At 36.1% G+C, this 19974-nt stretch overlaps 1 protein-coding gene across 3 annotated transcripts in view; it reads right to left on the bottom strand.

Annotated features, from left to right (window-relative positions):
• Positions 1 to 452: 452 nt before the first annotated feature.
• Pgm2a (phosphoglucomutase 2) overlaps positions 453 to 19974 on the bottom strand; it is a 134036-nt gene continuing 114514 nt past the window's right edge. For all 3 annotated transcript variants that reach the window (XM_083122449.1, XM_083122448.1, XM_083122447.1), the window contains exons 8-12: positions 15593 to 15770; positions 5021 to 5244; positions 3433 to 3538; positions 2425 to 2648; positions 453 to 908 (exon numbers count right to left, since the gene is read on the bottom strand). In XM_083122449.1, coding sequence (XP_082978575.1) covers positions 806 to 908; positions 2425 to 2648; positions 3433 to 3538; positions 5021 to 5244; positions 15593 to 15770 — 835 coding nt within the window. In that variant the 3' untranslated portion in view covers positions 453 to 805. The remainder of the gene's footprint in view (positions 909 to 2424; positions 2649 to 3432; positions 3539 to 5020; positions 5245 to 15592; positions 15771 to 19974) is intronic.

Genomic DNA, 19974 nt, shown 5'->3' on the forward strand with positions numbered 1-19974 from the left:
TGGTTATTCTGCTGGAATACAAATGAACTGAACTTTATTTATCGAGTATCAAAATAATAAAACTATTTGCTATTATTCTAATTTCAAATAGTTGATGTGAATATCCAGCGGAATCAACTGACCTGTTTGACTCACTTCCCTGGTTACTTAACGAAAATAGTAAATTAGCCATTTATGTTTTTCATGGAGCATTTGCAATTTTATAATGCACTATTGGCTATCGGTATTGGTAAATTGCATGAAGGTACTTCATCAACATAAGCAACCATTTCATACAGGTTCACTCTTACCAAAAAAACTTTTCCATCCTTGAAAAAAGGACCCAGGGTGCTGACATTTCTAACTTTTATCAAGTCTAATGTTACGATGTTAATGGTATGAAATATCAATTTCTTTTCACATTACGTTGTCCCAATAATAATATAAAAATTTGTTATTTTCAAAGAAAGCTGTTTTTCACACAAGCAATTTATAATGGAATTATTTACATTTTCAAAATATTACATATCTTTCGGAACAGTAAGACTGCAAAATAGTACTGACATTATTGACTGGTAATCTGCTTAGCCCTAATAAAAAAGAAATATTATTTATAAATAAATAAAATTCAACAAGAGAATCAACAATTAATAAACGGAACCACGAAGAAAACATAAAAAAAGCAAAACGAATTCCTAGGTAAACTTTAAGTATTTCTTTCACTGTATTTACTTACTCCACGACTAGAGTTACAAGCATTCACATCCAGTTATCACATTATTTCAGCCACTCATAATACTTCCTAGTAATAAAACACATGCTTGCACTATTCACCACGTGCTCCAAGATTATTTAGCTTCGGTTGCAGAAATTCTTCCACTAATGCAGCTACCATTTCATCCAGAGTCTTACGTAGAACTTCAACTTCCCTGCAATTTTAATTTACTTATTAACAGGTTGCTCATTACAATTATTATTCACACATGACTTCATTCTCTTACTGGCCAGCTTTAAGACGAAGACAAATAATGACAGTAGAGACGAAATGCTTCCGTAGGATAGTTGGTAAAACAAGAATGCATAGAGTGCATAATGAAAGAATCAGAATACAATAGAAGAGAAACTGACGCAAAGACAATTAAAATGGTTCAGACATGTGATAAGAATGGATGAAGATACAAAAACAAAACAATTAATGGAAGCTAGAACAGAGGGAAGGAGAACAAGAGGTAGACCCTGGAAGACATTCAAAAAAGGACAAAGGAAAAGGAATAAAAGAAATGAAGAGGAAGGCAAAGGAACGAGAGAGAAGGAAGCAGTTCATAGAGGCAACCCTGACACTATGAGGCAAAAGGGGAAAGAGGAAGAAGAAGAATAATTTCAATCTCAATACTCGAAGGCCGTTTTGAAGGAATGTGGATACAATCAACTTCTAATGTGAATCTCCATTCCCTGACAAATTTGTAAAATGGAAACAATTTGTTTCAGTTTTTGAGCTTTGTATACCAATATTATGTAAATAACTCATATTTTAGAGATTGAGCAGAGTAATCAGTATTCTATCGGCAGAATAATCAATATTCTATCAGTACCGGCCAGTACAGATAAATTGGTAAAATTATGGATAATTTTAACAATCTCATATGTAAATAGCCTGTAATTTTAGACCAAAATGCTGCCATTTTGTTATTACTTTTATGAATATAAACATATAACACATATGCCCTAGTTTTGTAAAGTAAATGTCTAAATACAGTCCGACAATTAAGTAATGAGACAGTCATTATCAAGTGAAAATGAAATAAAATATTTGAGCATTGCCTGTGTATTACTCAAAGTACATCCCTCCTGCATCAATACAACAATTGGCATGGTTGGCCAATGATTGAAACGGCATCTGCAAATTTTCTCATGTGATATGACTTGAAGATTAGATGTCACAACCTGTTGGATGTTTCTGTGTTAATTGAAAGTGCATAAGTTTTTCAGCTGTCTCACTTTCGGGAACAAGAAATAATCACGGGGATAAATCTGAAGAGTTAAGAGGATGATTCAACACTCCCTTCTTTTTGGACTAGGAATACTAGACAACCACTGCTCACTAGCACAGTGTATTATCATGGAGCAGGAACAAACTTCCAGGTTCAGGATACTGAGGTCTGACTCGGTCATTTCTCTTTCTTAATCATTCAGAGCACTATGATAGTAACACCCAATTACAGTTTCCCATCCGCAGAGAGTTTACCCTTCTACAAGGCTCTGTCCATTAAAGGTTAATGGACCATTCAAGGATCATTTGAAATTTTAAATCAAATCAGTGGAATATCGCTTGTTAGTACTGGCAAATTTATATCTGTTCATACAAGCTTTTAATGCAGCATGAATTCACGCTTAAGTTTTACACATATCCCTACTTAGCGTACAATTAAACACATTTATACTTACTGTCCAGGTGATCCACAAAGTTCAGTGTAATATTTAATTTTGGGTTCAGTTCCACTGGTACGTAATGTTGCTACAAGGCCATTGCCAAACGAAAATGTTACCATCTGAGTGGACTCAGACACTGGGAGGACTGCTCTCTTATCAGGTTGTGACGTGTCGTAGCCAGTCGTGAGATCACGAACGTCCACAATTTTGTACTTGCCATTCATAATTGAAGGTGGGTACTGAAAGGAAAGAAAGAAAAAATACATTTTTTAAACATCTCCACTTTTCTTAATGCTTTGTGTCAAAATATTTGTATTCCTATTCTTTCTTACTTTATGTTGCTTTAAGCCTCTTTAGCCTATTCATGAAAATGAGGAACAATAATAATTACCGTATTTGCCGGCATATATGACACACCCTTTTTTGTACACATTTTTGAGGAAAAAGCTTTATCATTGAATTTATAATTTATTTACAGTATTTCAAATGTAAAGTAATATATAGGTCTACTTTCAACAAACAACTTACCTAATCTAAGTAGGAAAGAATACATTTTAAACTTCTTCGTCATACACACCGATAGGAAACAAGAAAAACTCAGAAAGAGAAAAATTTTCAGAAATGGAGTTAACCAAAAACTGAGTACTGTCGTATAAGACGCATCCTGTTTTTCATGCCTATTTTTAAAGGAAAAAGTTAATCTTATACAGTGGCAAATACGGTAGATTTGAGACTTATGCAAAGGGACTCCCACAGGCTGGGACTCGAACCAGGTGCATTCAATAGTGAGATTATGAGTCAAAATTCTCAGCCACTGAGGCAGCTGATATAAATATTTTAAAGTGAATCTCTGGATGACTGGAAACATAGTTGCACTGCATTAACACTAATAGTTATTTTGAACAATGTTACAAATGCAACAACATTCAGGCATTGATACCGCCATAAATTGGTAAGAATAAGACCGCTATTGGTTCAATATGGTATCAACTTAGCTGTAATTCTTATATTTATTGTACTCACAGAGTTTGGAGCACCATCGAATAGCCTTAGCCTGTCAAATATCTTCTTTATCACAGCAGTGTCATAACACAGGAAGTAGGAATTCTTACTAATATGGTGACCATACCTTAAAAGAAAAAGGAAACTAATCTCTTAACAATTCACACACAACACTTTTAACCTTATTGTTAGTTTTAAATATTCTAAACTCCTTGGGAAGCCTAAAAAGGTCCATTTTCAGTGGTTTCCCAAGGTTTTCCCAGAGTTTAAAACAATAAAAAAAAATCTTACCAAATCAGTTAAAAGATGAAATGTTTAAAAAGGTTTAACCCTCAATCGGTCACGCTGTATTTGTGAGATACATGCGACTAAAATTGTTTATTTTCTGCAAAACAACTGCACATGCGGATCTGAGCTTTTTAGTAGCTTCCTCTCTCTTTGTCTGAATACAGATGACCACAGTCTTCACCTGATGCCCCTTCATGTCTGAGCTTAGTAGACTACTTGTATCTGTGAGACAGTGATGTGCCAAGGGGGGAGAGGGTTGGTGGGGGGTCATACCCCACCCCCCTTAGCCCAATATTCCTAATAAAAAAGAACGTCGAAGGTAGGAAAAGATGGCAAAATGAGCGGCAACTACCAGAAAAAGTGTACGTAACCTCTCCCTTTCGAAAATCCTAGGCATTCCACTGCTGTCAAATACAGAGCAACTGATTTCATTCAAGTGAATCAGTAGAACAGTCGACTTGCAGACTGTTAAGATCCAGAAAAATGCTGAATTCATTCATTCCATGCTCTGCATGAATGCAATGAATACCATATCATCAGTGATAAGGGTCTGTCAGCGATTATGATAATGCCGATGTACGAGAAGGTGATTCGGAGACTGGACTGGAATGTGATGACGATTGCCAAGAAGAGTGACAAATTTAAATAAATGTTTGTAAGGTGACAATAAATAGCATATGTAGTGCTAACAAAATGTTTTTAAGGTGCTTACAAATTATAATATGTATATAGTATGAAATAAAATAAGGTAAATATTGAAAAGTAATCATGAATATGTTAGTAAAACCATACTCACAGATACAGCACGACCAATCTTGTTACTGTTCCAGGTGCAACTGATAGAGGGTTAAACAGGAAGGTTGAGGGTTTGCAGCTAACCTTAATGTCTTAGTGTTTTAAACTCCTCAGAAATACTGAGAAAGGCCTTGAAATCTAAACATCACTGATTGATTTGCTTAATTTTACTTCAGATTTCTGCTACTTTTGGCTAATTACAAAGTTGAGAATGAATGGACAATCACAAATACATACAAATTAACATAACATAACAAAAGTGTGTTGAGGCCAAGGCCTCGTTAGTCTACAAAATACAGTCCAGGGTGTACTATGTGGAAGAGAGGTTGACATTTAGGTGTCTTCAGAAACAGTCACCCCTCACACACCATAATGTTTAAACAAGAACCATTCTTATTTGTTTTATTTTTTCATACGAAATGGGAGGTTACATGAACATTCAAGAAATTCTTAAGAAGGACAATAGTAAATTATACTGTCAGTTGCATCCAAAGAAAACAAAACAAACATTTGTTCAATTACTTACATCTTAAACAAATCAGCCAGTTTATCGGACAAAGTCATCTTTTGGGTTTCCAGGTATGCTGCCATTTCTGCACACTTAACAGCTGCAGATATTCCATCCTTGTCCAATACTGCTGTGCCGTTCATGAAGCCAATGGCCTCTTCGAAGGCAAACAGCACGGTCTTTCCATCGTTCATCAAATCGCAGGCTTTGTTTCCCATCCACTTGAACCCAGTAAGAGTCTCCTGTGAGACAAAAAAGAACAAGTTTGTAAAACTTCAATGGAGACCAGATGTTACAAGAGGAAAATCAAACATTTAGGCCATGGATTTGCATAGGAGCTGGAATGAAGTGGAGGTGTGACAAGTGCATGCTTCAACTCACTGTAAAGCTACACTCAGCAGCCATGTTTCAAATCTTACATGTTCATTGAGTAGACAATCTAAAACTCTGTGATACCTATAACATTGCATTCAGAAGAACTATGAAGGAAGAAATCACATGCCATAATATTAATGTAGGCAGTAAATAGGAGTAAACTGCAATAATTACCGTGGAATTTCTCTACTCTCAACAACATACAAAATATTGTCTAACATTCTTTTAACAAGACTACCACCATATGCTAATGAAATTATAGGTGATTATCAATGTGGATTTAAACGTAACAGATCAACTACAGATCAAATTTTTCACATCAGGCAGACACTTGAAAAAAGTGGGAATATAATCAAAATGTCCATCAGCTATTCATTGATTTCAAAAAAGCATATGATTTGGAATAGAGTTTGGAATACCTAAGAAGCTTGTTAGTATGATAAAAGTATGCACCAGTGAAACAGAAAGTAAAATTCGTGTGGATTTTAATGTGTCTGACAAATTTACAATTCATGATGGGTTAAAACAAGGAGAGGCATTATCTCCATTGCTCTTTAATTTTGCCTTAGAATATGCTGTTAGGAAGGTAAAAGAAACTAAAGAAGAACTAAAATTAAATGGTATGACTCAGTTGTTAGCATATGCAGATGATGTAGACTTATTAGGGGATGATATAAATATAATTAAGAATAATGCTAAAATATTTTTCAAAACTGCTAAAGAGATAGGTTTGGAAGTTAACAAAGAGAAAACTAAATATATGCTTACAGGCCGAAAACAAGTGTTAGGTAATAATCAAAATCTAATTATTGATAACAACTCGTTTGAACCAGTTTCCAAATTCAAATACTTAGGAGTAATATTAACAAATGAAAATTATATTAAAGAGGAAATAAAAAGTAGGCTTAATTCAGGAAATGCATGTTACTTCTCGCTTCATAAACTTTTGTCTTCTCGTTTAATATCTAAGAAACTAAAAGTTAAAATATACAAAACAGTAATTTTGCCTGTAGTATTATATGGATGTGAAACTTGGTCCCTTACATTGAAAGAGGAACATAAATTGAGAGTATTTGAAAATAAGATCCTTAGGAAAATCTTTGGTCGTAAAAGGGATGAGGAGACAGGTGAGTGGAGAAGGTTACATAATTTAGAACTACATAATTTGTATTCATGTCCAGATATTATTAGAATAATTAAATCAAGAAGACTTAGGTGGGCAGGCCATGTGGCACGAATGGGAGAGGAAAGAGGAGTTTGCAGGATTCTTGTTGGGAAACCTGATGGTAAGAGACCTGTAGGAAGGCCAAGACGAAGATGGAGGGACAACGTTGAGATGGACCCAAGGGAAATCGGTAAGGATGAAAAAGAGTATATAGAACTTGCTCAAGATAGGGAAAGATGGAAGGCCTGTGTTGCTGCAGCCATGAACCTTTGGGTTTAAGAAGGCTAGAGAGTTAGTTAGTTAGTAAATAGGAGTAAAACATTATGATGTTTGGTTGACATCTGCCTTCTGCTTGTGTACTGTGTGCACCTGTATTCTAATGCACAAGTTGATGTTCAAAGTAACATCTGGTAGGAAAAGTGTCAACAGAGCTACTCTGCAGCTGTCCAATCCAGTTGTACTGAATGGTAGAGGAAAGAGATGAGGAAAAATACAACTGCATTCTTGCAGATTCAGACACTGTCTTCAGAAGGGTGGATAATTGATTGATTGATTTGGTGTTTGTCCACTTTATGCACAGTAAGGCTAATCGGGACTGGACCTACAGTTTAAAGGGGGATCCGAACCACTATGAGCCTCCACCGGGTATCGAACCCGGGACCCCTTGATTACAAGGCGACTACGCTAACACTGCATCATCCACAGGCCTAGAAGGGTGGATAAATAAAAATGGAAGGCAACTAAATACTTACCACACAAAATGATGGCTGCATATTCAATGAAGATAAAAGATGACATTGTAGTTCAGTGATCCAGATAATGAAAGAAGATAGCAATAAGCATTAGACAGAAAGGCACTTTGATCAGCGTTTAAACTGTTTGCTAGATAGTGGGTGGGTGGAATGGAAAATGTCAGAAATCTGTGGCTGCGATTAGCAGAGGAGGGGGGGATGGTACCTGAGCAGGTAGAGGTGGAATCTGGGGACTACGACTGTGTGCGTCACTGGAATGCAGATTCTTTAACATCATTTCCAAAGGAACGTGTTTGTTGATGGAAGTAGTCGGTGGATAACAGTTACTCAGAAACAGTCGTTGATCAGATTTTTGGTGGATGAGCATGATTGTTGATTCCGAGGTTCAGTGAATGAGGGTTGAGGTTACCCCAGGTAAAAGCCACCACAGATCTGGCAATGAGAATATAATCAGGTTTGAGAAGTAGCAAGAAAAAAGTAGACCGTGGCAGTGTGAATATGAAGGGTGGATGAAGTGATGAAAACTGGGCAAGTCTTGCACCTTGGTTTGCTTCATTTATGGACTGAGAATGCATGGTGTAGATGGGAATATTTTGGACCAAGATATTTCTGAGGTTGCATGGGCAATGGAAAACGACTATAGGTCTATTTGGGAAGGCATCCCTAGTGTCAGAATCAGTGGGGAGTGGGGAAGAGGGTGTGTAATTTTGTTAAGCTCTGAGTGTCAGGTTCTTTGTGGAAGGCATGGGATGAATGGGAAGCTACTCTGGTTATTTGTTTGTTTACAAGAGTGGAGGGGTAGCAATGGTTGACTAAAGCTCAATGTACAGTAGGTGTTGGGATGTGGTGGAGGAGTTGAGGCACTGTCCTCTGAGAAGGTGACTTGGCTTGTGGAATAGGACCGGGTGAATTTGAAGTTGCTAAACTGACTGAGTTGGTTCAGGAGAGCGGACAGAGAAGGTTCCCCACTGTGTCCAAAGCATGAAGATGTCATCTATGAATCTGATCCAGAGGAGTGTTTTCAAGGGTTGGGTGCCCAGGAACTCTTGTTCAAGTCTGCCCACGAAAAGGTTGGCATATGAGGGAGCAATTCTGGTACCTATGGCTGTGCCTTGTATTTGAAGGAAGTGCCTGTCTTCAAAGCGGAAGTTGCTGCAGGTGAGTATACAAGGTGGACCATGAATCAGGTAATAGTGCTGGGACTGTGAGATTTGGGTCTACTGTTGAGGTGGAATTGATGCCATGGGCATGAGGAATGTTGATGTCAATGGTGGCAAGGATAGTGTTGGGTGGCAATAGAGGTAAGCTACTCATTACGTCCAGGAAATGGTTGGTCTCTGAGATAGAAGGGCAGTGCATTTACAAGGTGGTGTAGATGAGAATCAATAAAGGCTGATATACATTCAGTGGATGAATTGTAGCTGGACACTACAAAACTCCCTGGGTTGTTCAGTTTGTGGATCTCGGGAAGTAGTTAGAAGCTTGGGATGCAGGCTGGTCAGGAACGAGGGTGGAGATGGCTGAGTGAGTTAGACTTTCATGGGAGCCTCTGGAGAGGACAGTCTCTGATCTTCTTAAGATGGAAGGAGAATAGGTCAGCCGTGTAGGTGGATGAGCCGGAAATAGAAGAGAGGCTTCAGCCACACAGTCAAGAGGTGTTCATAATTACTGTAGTGGACCCCTTGTCAGCTGAGATGATTTTGATCTCATATCTGTTTGATTTGATTTGGTTTGGTTAGGTAACATTGTGTTCAAGATAACACAAGAATGTTTTGTGCTCCAACTCTTCAGTCTCACTACCACAATTAACCAAAAGAGGTTAAATATTAACAGAAGGTAACTCAAGTTGCAAGCATAGTGGTTTCAAAGAATACACACACAATATTTTTCAATATGATTTACCATCTAAGAGTACCTAGACTTGTAATTGCCTGTATCCACCCTGTACAAAGTATCTTGCCTTGCAGCTCACATTCATCTCACAACCCCAACCCTCAGTATTAGTAACCCAATATCAGTCAGAATTCACTAAAGACAAACACACCCTCCTCCCCCACCTTCATGACACTAATCCCCGCCACAGGTTAAGTTTACAGCAGGTTTTATGTATTAATCCACGCGGAAGTGACGTTCAGAATCTCCCGTGCCAGTCTTACCTCAACCGACGAGCTGTTCATATCATAGACAGTGAAAAAATCGGCAGTATTGCAGTGGAACTACAGTCTCCGTGCACGTTTGGCTCTATATATGTTAAAAGTTGCTGCAAACTTAACCTGTCACGGGGCTTAGAAATATCTTCCCGGATAGTGTCATTTTCTGTTGCATACACAACCCTGGAAACATATTGGTCCAAAATACACCCATCCACAACCTGCATCCTTCTGCCCATAAATGCAACTAACCAAGGTGCAAGACCTGCTTGTTTTCATCACTTTGTCCACCCCTCATAGTCACACAACAGCCGTCAACTTTTGCCTCTACTGTAAAGGCACTTGCCACTCTTCGAACCTAATACAATATTATTTTCTGGCAGATCTACCAATGATTAGTTGAAATTAATGAAGGGACACTCACAGAACACCCACGTCCAGGCTGGAACCTGAACCTAGGAACTTCAGTGTTGGGAACAAAAGTTGATCACTTAACAATCACATCAGGGTGGATAAAAATAATGATTATTATTAAAAATATAATTTTTGATGATTTTTTTAAAATTTAAATTGGATTGTTTTAAAAACTCACTTAAAATTGCTTGTATGGTTTTTGGCACCATACATATAGATATGTTTTTTTTCTTGTAGGGATGCGTTTTCTGGCAACGGTCTTGTAAAATATTTGAACAGTTTGATTAAAGCAAATAAAAAATATATGTAAATATACATTTTTCTGTTTCTCACACTGTATACATGTATGGAAATGTTTCTTGAGTGTGTTAATGAAACTATAATAATTTCTTCAGTAACTTTTCTTCCAGTAAAAATAAAGCATTCTGGATGTACTATATAATTGTAACTTAAAATATTTTTATAGTCTTGTGTAACTGAATTTTGGCATTTTCTTTTAATGATAGTTTGCAAAATATCAGCTGCCATGTTCATTTACAGTTTAATGATATCTACACTATTTACAGTTTAACATGATTAGTATTTTGTATAATTATTGATAATACTAAAGATGATTTTTATACAGAGTTAGAAAAGGTCTTTGATAAATTTTCTCAGTATGATATGAAAATTCTGTTACGTGACTGTAATGCACAGATTGGTAAAGAAGAGACATTTAAACCCACGATTGGTAAAGAAAGTCTTCACGAATTAAGTAATGATAATGGTATAAGATTGATTACTTTTGCAACCTCAAAGAATTTAATTGTGAAAAGTACCACTTTTAAACATAAAGATATTCATAAATATACCTGGTCTTCTCCAGATGGTAAAACTCATAATCAGATAGATCACATTCTCATTGATAAGAGAAGGCATACTAGTATAATTGACGTTCATACACATAGAGGTGCTGACTGTGCAAGTGACCATTATTTAGTAATTGCTAAATTAAGAGAAAGACTCGCAGTGATAAATCATAAGCAACAAAATCTAAAAGTTCTAAAATTTAATACAGGAAAATTTGCTGATGAAAGAATTAAGAAAGATTACCAAATTAAACTGTCAAATAGATTTGATGTTTTGCAGGATTTAAATGATGATGAAAATATAAATGAAACAGACGTAAATAAACAAAGAAAAACTAAGCAATGGTTTGATAATGAATGTCATAATCTAATAGAAATAAGAAATCAGGCTAGACTTAGGTGGTTAAATAACTCTGATGATACAAATCTAAGTAATTATAATAGAATAAAGCGAGAAGTTAACCACACGTTTAGAAGTAAAAAAAGAGATTACTTGAAAAGCAAAATTAACGAAATTGAAAAAAACAGCAAAAACAAAAATATCAGAGATTTATATAAAGGTGTAATTGAATTTACAAAGGGGTGGCAACCTAAAGTAAACTTGATAAAAGATAAAGATGGTGATTTTCTAGCTGACCCAAGCGATATTCTAAATAGATGGAAGAACTACTTTAATGACCTTTTAAATGTCCATGTAGGAGATAAATCAGAAGTAAATGAAGTACACACAGCAGAACCTTTAGTTCCAGAACCTAACTTGACTGAAGTTAAAGATGCTATTAAAAGGCTAAAGAATAACTAAGCACCTGGAATTGATTTAATACCAGCTGAGTTAATTAAATATGGTGGAAATTCGTTAATATGTCAAATTCATAAATTAATTTGTTTAATATGGAATAAAGAAGAAATCCCTCAACAGTGGAAAGAATCCATAATTGTTCCTGTGTTTAAAAGAGGTGATAAAATGAACTGCAATAATTACCGTGGAATTTCTCTACTCTCAACAACATATAAAATATTATCTAACATTCTTTTAACAAGACTAACACCATATGCTAATGAAATTATAGGTGATTATCAATGTGGATTTAAACATAACAGATCAACTACAGATCAAATTTTTCACATCAGACAGACAGAAAAAAGTGGGAATATAATCAAAACGTCCATCAGCTATTCATTGATTTCAAAAAAGCATATGATTCGGTCAAAAGAGATAAATTATATAATATATTAATAGAGTTTGGAATACCTAAGAAGCTTGTTAGTATGATAAAAATATGCACCAGTGAAACAGAAAGTAAAATTCGTGTGGGTATTAATGTGTCTGACAAATTTACAATTCATGATGGGTTAAAACAAGGAGAGGCATTATCTCCATTGCTCTTTAATTTTGCCTTAGAATATGCTGTTAGGAAGGTAAAAGAAACTAAAGAAGGACTAAAATTAAATGGTATGACTCAGTTGTTAGCATATGCAGATGATGTAGACTTATTAGGGGATGATATAAATATAATTAAGAATAATGCTAAAATATTTTTCAAAACTGCTAAAGAGATAGGTTTGGAAGTTAACAAAGAGAAAACTAAATATATGCTTACAGGCCGAAAACAAGTGTTAGGTAATAATCAAAATCTAATTATTGATAACAACTCGTTTGAACCAGTTTCCAAATTCAAATACTTAGGAGTAATATTAACAAATGAAAATTATATTAAAGAGGAAATAAAAAGTAGGCTTAATTCAGGAATTGCATGTTACTTCTCTCTTCATAAACTTTTGTCTTCTCGTTTAATATCTAAGAAACTAAAAGTTAAAATATACAAAACAGTAATTTTGCCTGTAGTATTATATGGATGTGAAACTTGGTCCCTTACATTGAAAGAGGAACATAAAATGAGAGTATTTGAAAATAAGATCCTTAGGAAAATATTTGGACCCAAAAGGGATGAGGAGACAGGTGAGTGGAGAAGGTTACATAATTTAGAACTACATAATTTGTATTCATGTCCAGATATTATTAGAATAATTAAATCAAGAAGACTTAGGTGGGCAGGCCATGTGGCACGAATGGGAGAGGAATGAGGAGTTCACAGGATTCTTGTTGGGAAACCTGATGGTAAGAGACCTGTAGGAAAGCCAAGACGAAGATGGAGGGACAACGTTGAGATGGACCTAAAGGAAATCGGTATGGATGGAAAAGAGTATATAGATCTTGCTCAAGATAGGGACAGATGGAAGGCCTGTGTTGCTGCAGCCATGAACCTTCGGGTTTAGTTAGTATTATGTATAATTTTCTACACAAAATGTTTTCTATTTTTACCTATAAAAATTAATGAATTTTAAATCAAGATAAATTTAAATGTGTTTACAGTTTACATATTACATTTCCTTCCATATGAGCCTCAAGCCATCAGTGCGTATATTGTTTTCCTTTCTTAGAGCCTAATAAACACCACTAGATGATTATGAGATTAATGTGTTTGCACCAAAAGTTATTCTGATATCTACAAAATCTTTTATGTACATTATTCTACAATTATTTCTTTAAAGTGACTAATCCACCTTGTTGCCCATAGTGCTGGTAGACTCAAAGAGCAACTCATCTCTGTTTTCAGCAATAATGTACTTCACTGCACCCTGTGTTTTCAGTCCAAAATTTGGTTTATAACTTTCTATCACTTAATCATCACATCGACGCACCAGGTAATGAAACCAATGATAGCGGTGCAGAATCTTCGGACACAGAAGACTGAATTTTGTAAGTCCATTCTTTGCAACAATGTAGTAAATTTTCTCAAGTGTAATATTTCAGCTATACTGCACAAATTAATAACAACTAATGTATTCGCTAAACTCTCACAAAGAAATTATGTGTGACAATTGGGACTATTCAATTTTAATGTACATTCACAAATAATCTGTGCATCGTAATTTTGCACCAAAGACAGTTGACCTACTAATACATGATTATGAAGTACCAGTAGAACAAGTACAATTAAAAAAAAAAAAGCTTTACATAATGGCATAAAACGTGCGATGATTATGTGGTGAAATAGGGTAAATAATTAAATTAATTAACCTTTAGTCCCCCGCAGTTCCATATGTGGATATGTGGAACAAAAAAAGTATGTCCCTGTCAGCCACGGTTGCATATATGGAACAAACAGCTTTAGATACAATTATCAAGGGTTTGCCACAATTATATTTGTATATTGAGGTTGAAACACTGGCAGTTCGTTCGGGAACAGGTTTTGCAATCGTGTTTATGAAAATTCCAAATCCCCCCCCCTCCTTTCTCGGAATATGTCACGTGTTTGGGCTCACCCAAACACGTGTTGGCTCGACCCTTGACAGACACAATGAATGCTTGGTATTTACGATGCTGTTTTCCTCCAAGCTTCCAACGCTGTGATTTAGTACTGATAAGGCACACATTCTTCTTTGTGTTTAGACCTGTTGATCCAGCTGAAGTAGTGGCCGGGGGGGGGGGGGGGGGGGGCAAGGAGAGAGGGGATTGGATAAGGTTTGGCAGTGTCAGCGTTCTGTCGCCTCTGTGTTAGAAATTCAATGAGGCTTGACGATAGCCAGAGGCGCCAGAAGCGTGAGTCTATCCAGAAGTAGAGACAAAACAAACGATTGCAAAGGCTCCCTTCCGTCCCTCCTCTGTTAGGAGAGGCCTCAACATAAACAGTTCGTATCATATAACAGCTCATCGATTTCCCTAACGCACAATCGTTTCCTTCCGGACATATTTCCACAAAGAGCCGGGAAATAGATTCACAGTAGCTACACAAGATGCAAGTGCGAACGAAAAAAAGCAAAAGTTCGGGTTTTCTCCCCAAAGTAGCTGGAGAAGAGGGGGCAAACTCCACATTTTTATGATTTTTTCATTGAAATTCGGGGGATGCAGCCCCCGCCCGTAACCCCACCCCCCCCATGGTTGGGGCATCCAAATTTTACATGGTTGCATGCACCGATGTATTACCTGCAAAACAAAAGTTATCCGAAGTAGATTGGTCCCATAGTGTCAGTTATAACAATTTTATGAATAATATGCAAATTGGCTAAAATTCGCTAGAGTTTTACGTTTTGCCTTATTATTCAAATTGTATTGCACCCACGAACATGAATCAAGTTTCATTTTGTTGCGGAAGGTCCATTCTTTAAAGAAAAAGTAAAAGTTCCGGTTTTCTCCCCAAAGTAGCTGGAGTAGAGGGGGCAAACTCCACATTTTCATGCTTTTTTCATTGAAATTCGGGGGATGCAGCCCCCGCCTGTAACCCCCCCCTGTGGTTGGGCATCCAAATTTTACATGGTTGCATGCACTGATGTTCTGCCTGCAAAATAAAAGTTATCCGAAGTAGATTGGTCACATAGTGTCAGTTATAACAATTTTATGAATAATATGCAAATTGGCTAAAATTCGCTAGAGTTTTACGTTTTGCCTTATTATTCAAATTGTATTGCACCCACGAACATGAATCAAGTTTCATTTTGTTGCGGAAGGTCCATTCTTTAAAGAAAAAGCAAAAGTTCCGGTTTTCTCCCCAAAGTAGCTGGAGAAGAGGGTGCAAACTCCACATTTTTATGTTTTTTCATTGAAATTCGGGGGATGCAGCCCCCGCCCGTAACCCCCCCCCCCCCCCCACGGTTGGGGCATCCAAATTTTACATGGTCACATGCACCGATGTATTACCTGCAAAACAAAAGTTATCCGAAGTAGATTGGTCCCATAGTGCCAGAGTTATTACGATTTTTCTCCATTATGTATACGAATTCAAATTTCCCGCTCAAAGCCTCGGTGACACTGGGCTTACTTTCGTCGGACCGCGCGGCGTACTAAGGGTTAAAAACAATATTAAATATAGAGTCCATGGACATACCACAAAATTAAATCCTTCAGCTTTGGCAACACTCCTGAGCATTTTGGAAGAGACTGTGCTAGCAATCATGTACACGTCACTCATATTTGCTTTTGGATGTCTTTCCTTGTAACAGAATAAACTCCACCATCCTAGCAAGGTCCCTAGTTCGTTCCCTGAGAATATCAGCCATTTTCCACTGAAATGAATATTAAGTGTGAATAAACCTATTAGTATATAACAGACATGTAGGCAGAGCAACAGCAAATTTTATGTCACAATTTAAGAAATTACTGCCATGACTGATAATACATAAAATTTTCCAATATCATTAATTGATATTAGACAGGGCACCTTTAAAAAATAACGGAATTATGCACAAAACTGTAGACTATTCATAGAAATATAAGAAATGTTATTTGTAAACCAATATGCCTACTTTGGCCAATACTGATTACACAGGCCCATGAAGATTTTGCGGCACAAAATATTTAATGTGATATAAGTCAAATCAAGTGCCCTGATGTCAGATATATGAAGAGTGGAAATGAAAACAGGGCTAAGTGCCAAATCATCAAACCTTCAGTTATGTGTTGAAAGGTGTGCTATGTGCCAAGCCCAATATGCTGTGCAGTGGGCTATCTGTAATGTGTATTGTTCGTAGTGCACAATATGGCCAGTAGAATGCACATGGGTCAAGTTCCACTAGCTGTGGAAAGAAACCAGGGCTAAGTGCAGAGTGCCACCGAATGTGTTCGGAGGTTGTGTGTCATTGTGTACTGCGATATTGAGAAGTGTGCTCCTGATCTATGATGTAAAATGGGTCATACAGAGGTGTTGGATTGTAATGAGAGAAAAAGGTGTAAAGGTGGAGAAGGAAGTGAGAAGAACATCCAGAAGAAATTGCGATGGGAAGGTAAATCCCATGTTAACAACAAGAAACAATGTGTGTTGGCGAAGCAGCCGCCACCAGACGAGGTAGGCCTATAACCCAGTTATTAAATAACTAATAAGTAATTCAATAATAAGTAATTACATGAAAACCATAATAAGGTATGACATGTGAATGTAGTCGATTAGCAATAAGATGTAATAAGTTTATTATTAAGATTATTACAGAATTAGTAAACAAGATGGTTGTTATTTGCATAAATGAATATAGATACTAATTGAAACTTTTTGTGTTTTGTAGGTCCCCTGCAAATGCACATACCAATGCAAGAATATAACGTATGAGCAAAAACGGAAAATATTTACAGAACATTATGATATGGGTGACTAAATTCAACAATATTCTTACCTTATGGGCCTACTTAATATTACTAATATCAACAGACGAAGGCATGGTACCTACGATGAACCAGAATCAAGCTGTCGGCAAGCCACAATATATTACACTTTGCCAAATGGAAAGGGTGACATTGTTCAAGTATGCAAAAAAAAACCTTCTTGGAAACACACAGAATTACCAAAAGGACTGTTGAAACCTTGGTGAAAGCTAAAAAGGGGGGTGGGGGAAGTTGTTTATGTGGAAAAGAGAGGGAACAAAAAGAACAATAGGAAATATTCTCCTAATGATGAGAAAGCTGTTATTGATCATGTAAATAGTTTTCCAAAACAAACAATACATTACACAAGGGCCAAAAATGACAGAGAGTACTTAAGGGGGCCATGTTAAGGCATAGGCCCAAATTTCAATGGATAACCGTACAACTAATATAGATTCGGTACGGAAGCAATCTTCCGATATAAAAGATTGTTTTATTCACTAGAACTTGTGATCCATATAATTTTGTTACGATTGAAGGTATATCAGTAAATAACAGAAAATGAAAGGTCTCCATCATTTTCAAACTTCTGCATACAGATGGTGCTGAAGTGGTTGTTTTGTCAATACTGGTGCATTTTTTTTTCTTTTATGACTAGTATGGAAGATTTCGTGGTGAAACAAAGGTCACATGTTCTTCCCGCAAGCATCTGAAATACTATGTTAAAAAATGACAACATTTCGTACCTTCAGAGAGTAGTGCTTATCATTAAAATTTTTGAAGTGGCATTTCGTCGCAATATACTCCGTGGTGCACATTTTAGCCAATACTGTTGCCGAGATTTCACTCAGTTTTCTAACAATATGATCAATGCAAGTGCTTCGAAATCGTGAAAGTTAAACCAAGTTACCAGAGAATACCGAATCCAGTAAATGTTGGAAGAAGGAAACATCGGAAAGAACTGAAAGGTAAGTCTTATATTTAAATGCTTGTTGCTTAATCCATCAAAAGCAAAAGTTTGCAATATGCAAGAGTGATGCAGAATGTATGATATATTTATATGTTGAGGAAATACCTTCCGATATGATTTCTGTGAGAATATCGCTTCAATGTGTCTACCTTTTCAATGCAGCATGCATTTTTCCTTACAAACGAAGTTGATAATTCTTGAAATTGTAAAATCAGAAGAGAATGTTATTTTAAATTAGGCATAATGCAGATATTATTTTGTGATTATTACTAGAGCATGATATATATATTATATTCTGGCATTAAATCGATATTGCACAAAATGCTCTACTTTCATTGCTATGAGACTATTTTAGTATTTCACTGGTGTTATTCAAATGTATGTACATTGGAATTTGTATTACAAATCAGTTTTTTCTTTCATTACGAACTAAATAGTGGTTCTGTTATTGCTACAATTAGGTTTGGTTCGCCCCATGACTATGTCATTTGCTCACATGAGTTTGTATGTATTTAGCATATTTTAAAATAAAATTAGGCGATCAGGACAAAACGTGGGCTCCACATGTGTGTAAAGAGTGATATATATTATAAAATACATTATTGTATGTGGTGAACTAGCAGTTATGGCCAACGTACATAGTCTGTGCATAGCAACGATTATGCATCTTGTTGATGTGTCTTATGGATGATTTAAGTTTTAATCATGTAATCCACCTTGTTACAAGTTTGAATATATTTATTATGAAGTTCCAATCTTGAGATGTTTATTTTGGTTTATGTCATAAATATTAGGAGATAACAAAATGTAGTACTCCAACATGAGATAATACGCACAAATAAAAATAAAGTCAATCAAAATGCATTTTTGGTAGGTGAAAATAAACAAATACGAGACTCACGTAGATTCGGTACAAACAATTCGTTTGCTAAAGCTCATTTTTCAAAGAATCAACAAGATACAAGAGAATCAAGATTCGGAACAAATAATGCATACAAAGGCATGTCACAATCTAAACCCCATACTGCATTTAGCCAAAAATTTGTATCACGGCAAAATCAGGCAAATTATATAAAATGTAAGCGCTGTGCAAGGTTAGGTTGTACATTCAAAGAGAACTGTCCTGCATTAAATGCTATTTGCAGTTTCTGTAAGAAGAAAGGACATTTCTTGGCTGCATGTTTCGAAATAAATAAACAATGGAAGGAACCTGCAGTCAATTTATCTAGTATTTATAAAGGAAATTGTGAAATGAGAAACAGTAATTTGGATTCCAAAGGTAATGGTTATGGAGAACGCAATTCTCAACTTAGCTTATTCTCTGCGCAAGAAGATAATGCATATAACTTTTTAACTACAAACACGCAACAAATGTACAATAAAAAAGCAAACGAATCTATTTCTAATTTGCAACACGCATCTGATCAGATTTCATTGAGAAATGAACGTTTACCTTTGTACATTGATATTATAATACAAGACCAATCGTTAGAAGCTATTGTCGATTCTGGTAGTTTTGCTAATTTCATTTCAAAAGATTTGTTGACTAATCTTATTGGCAACTTCACACTGAGTCCGTTATTAAATTCATATACGTCGATATCAGGTGAAAGATTGTGTTTATTAGGCCAATTAAACTTAAAACTTTACTATCATGGCAAAATGTACATGATGCCTTTTGTTGTTGGCAATAAGATTAATACAAATATATTAATTGGCAGAGTTGGAATGAACATATTATTTGGTGATTGGCGCAGCAAACTTCGAAATGAGTTTCCTGAAACTGATTACATTCAAAATGAAGATTCTACACTTGCTTGCTTAGGTCTGGAATCAAAAGATTCGCTACCAGATGCTTGTTCGAAAATTCAGCGTTCAGGCATAATGGATACTCCAAAGGTACATGTACAGAAGATTGATGACGTGGGTGAATGTTCACGAACCCCAAATGTGCAAGGGCAAACTAGCAAAGTCATGATTCTGAACAAACATAACACCGACGTACATAATTCAAGTAATGTAAAACAAATGAACATTGAAGACTGTTGTTCACAATTACTGACATCTTTTGCAGAATTGTTTAATGAAGATATTAGTACACCCATTAAAGATTTCAAGGTATCAATACCTTTACAGAAGAATGCTAGGCCTGTGTTCAGGAAAGC

This window comes from Lepisma saccharinum, chromosome 5 (assembly GCF_977018435.1).
Source record: "Lepisma saccharinum chromosome 5, izLepSacc3.1, whole genome shotgun sequence".
In the NCBI taxonomy this organism is placed as follows: domain Eukaryota; kingdom Metazoa; phylum Arthropoda; class Insecta; order Zygentoma; family Lepismatidae; genus Lepisma; species Lepisma saccharinum.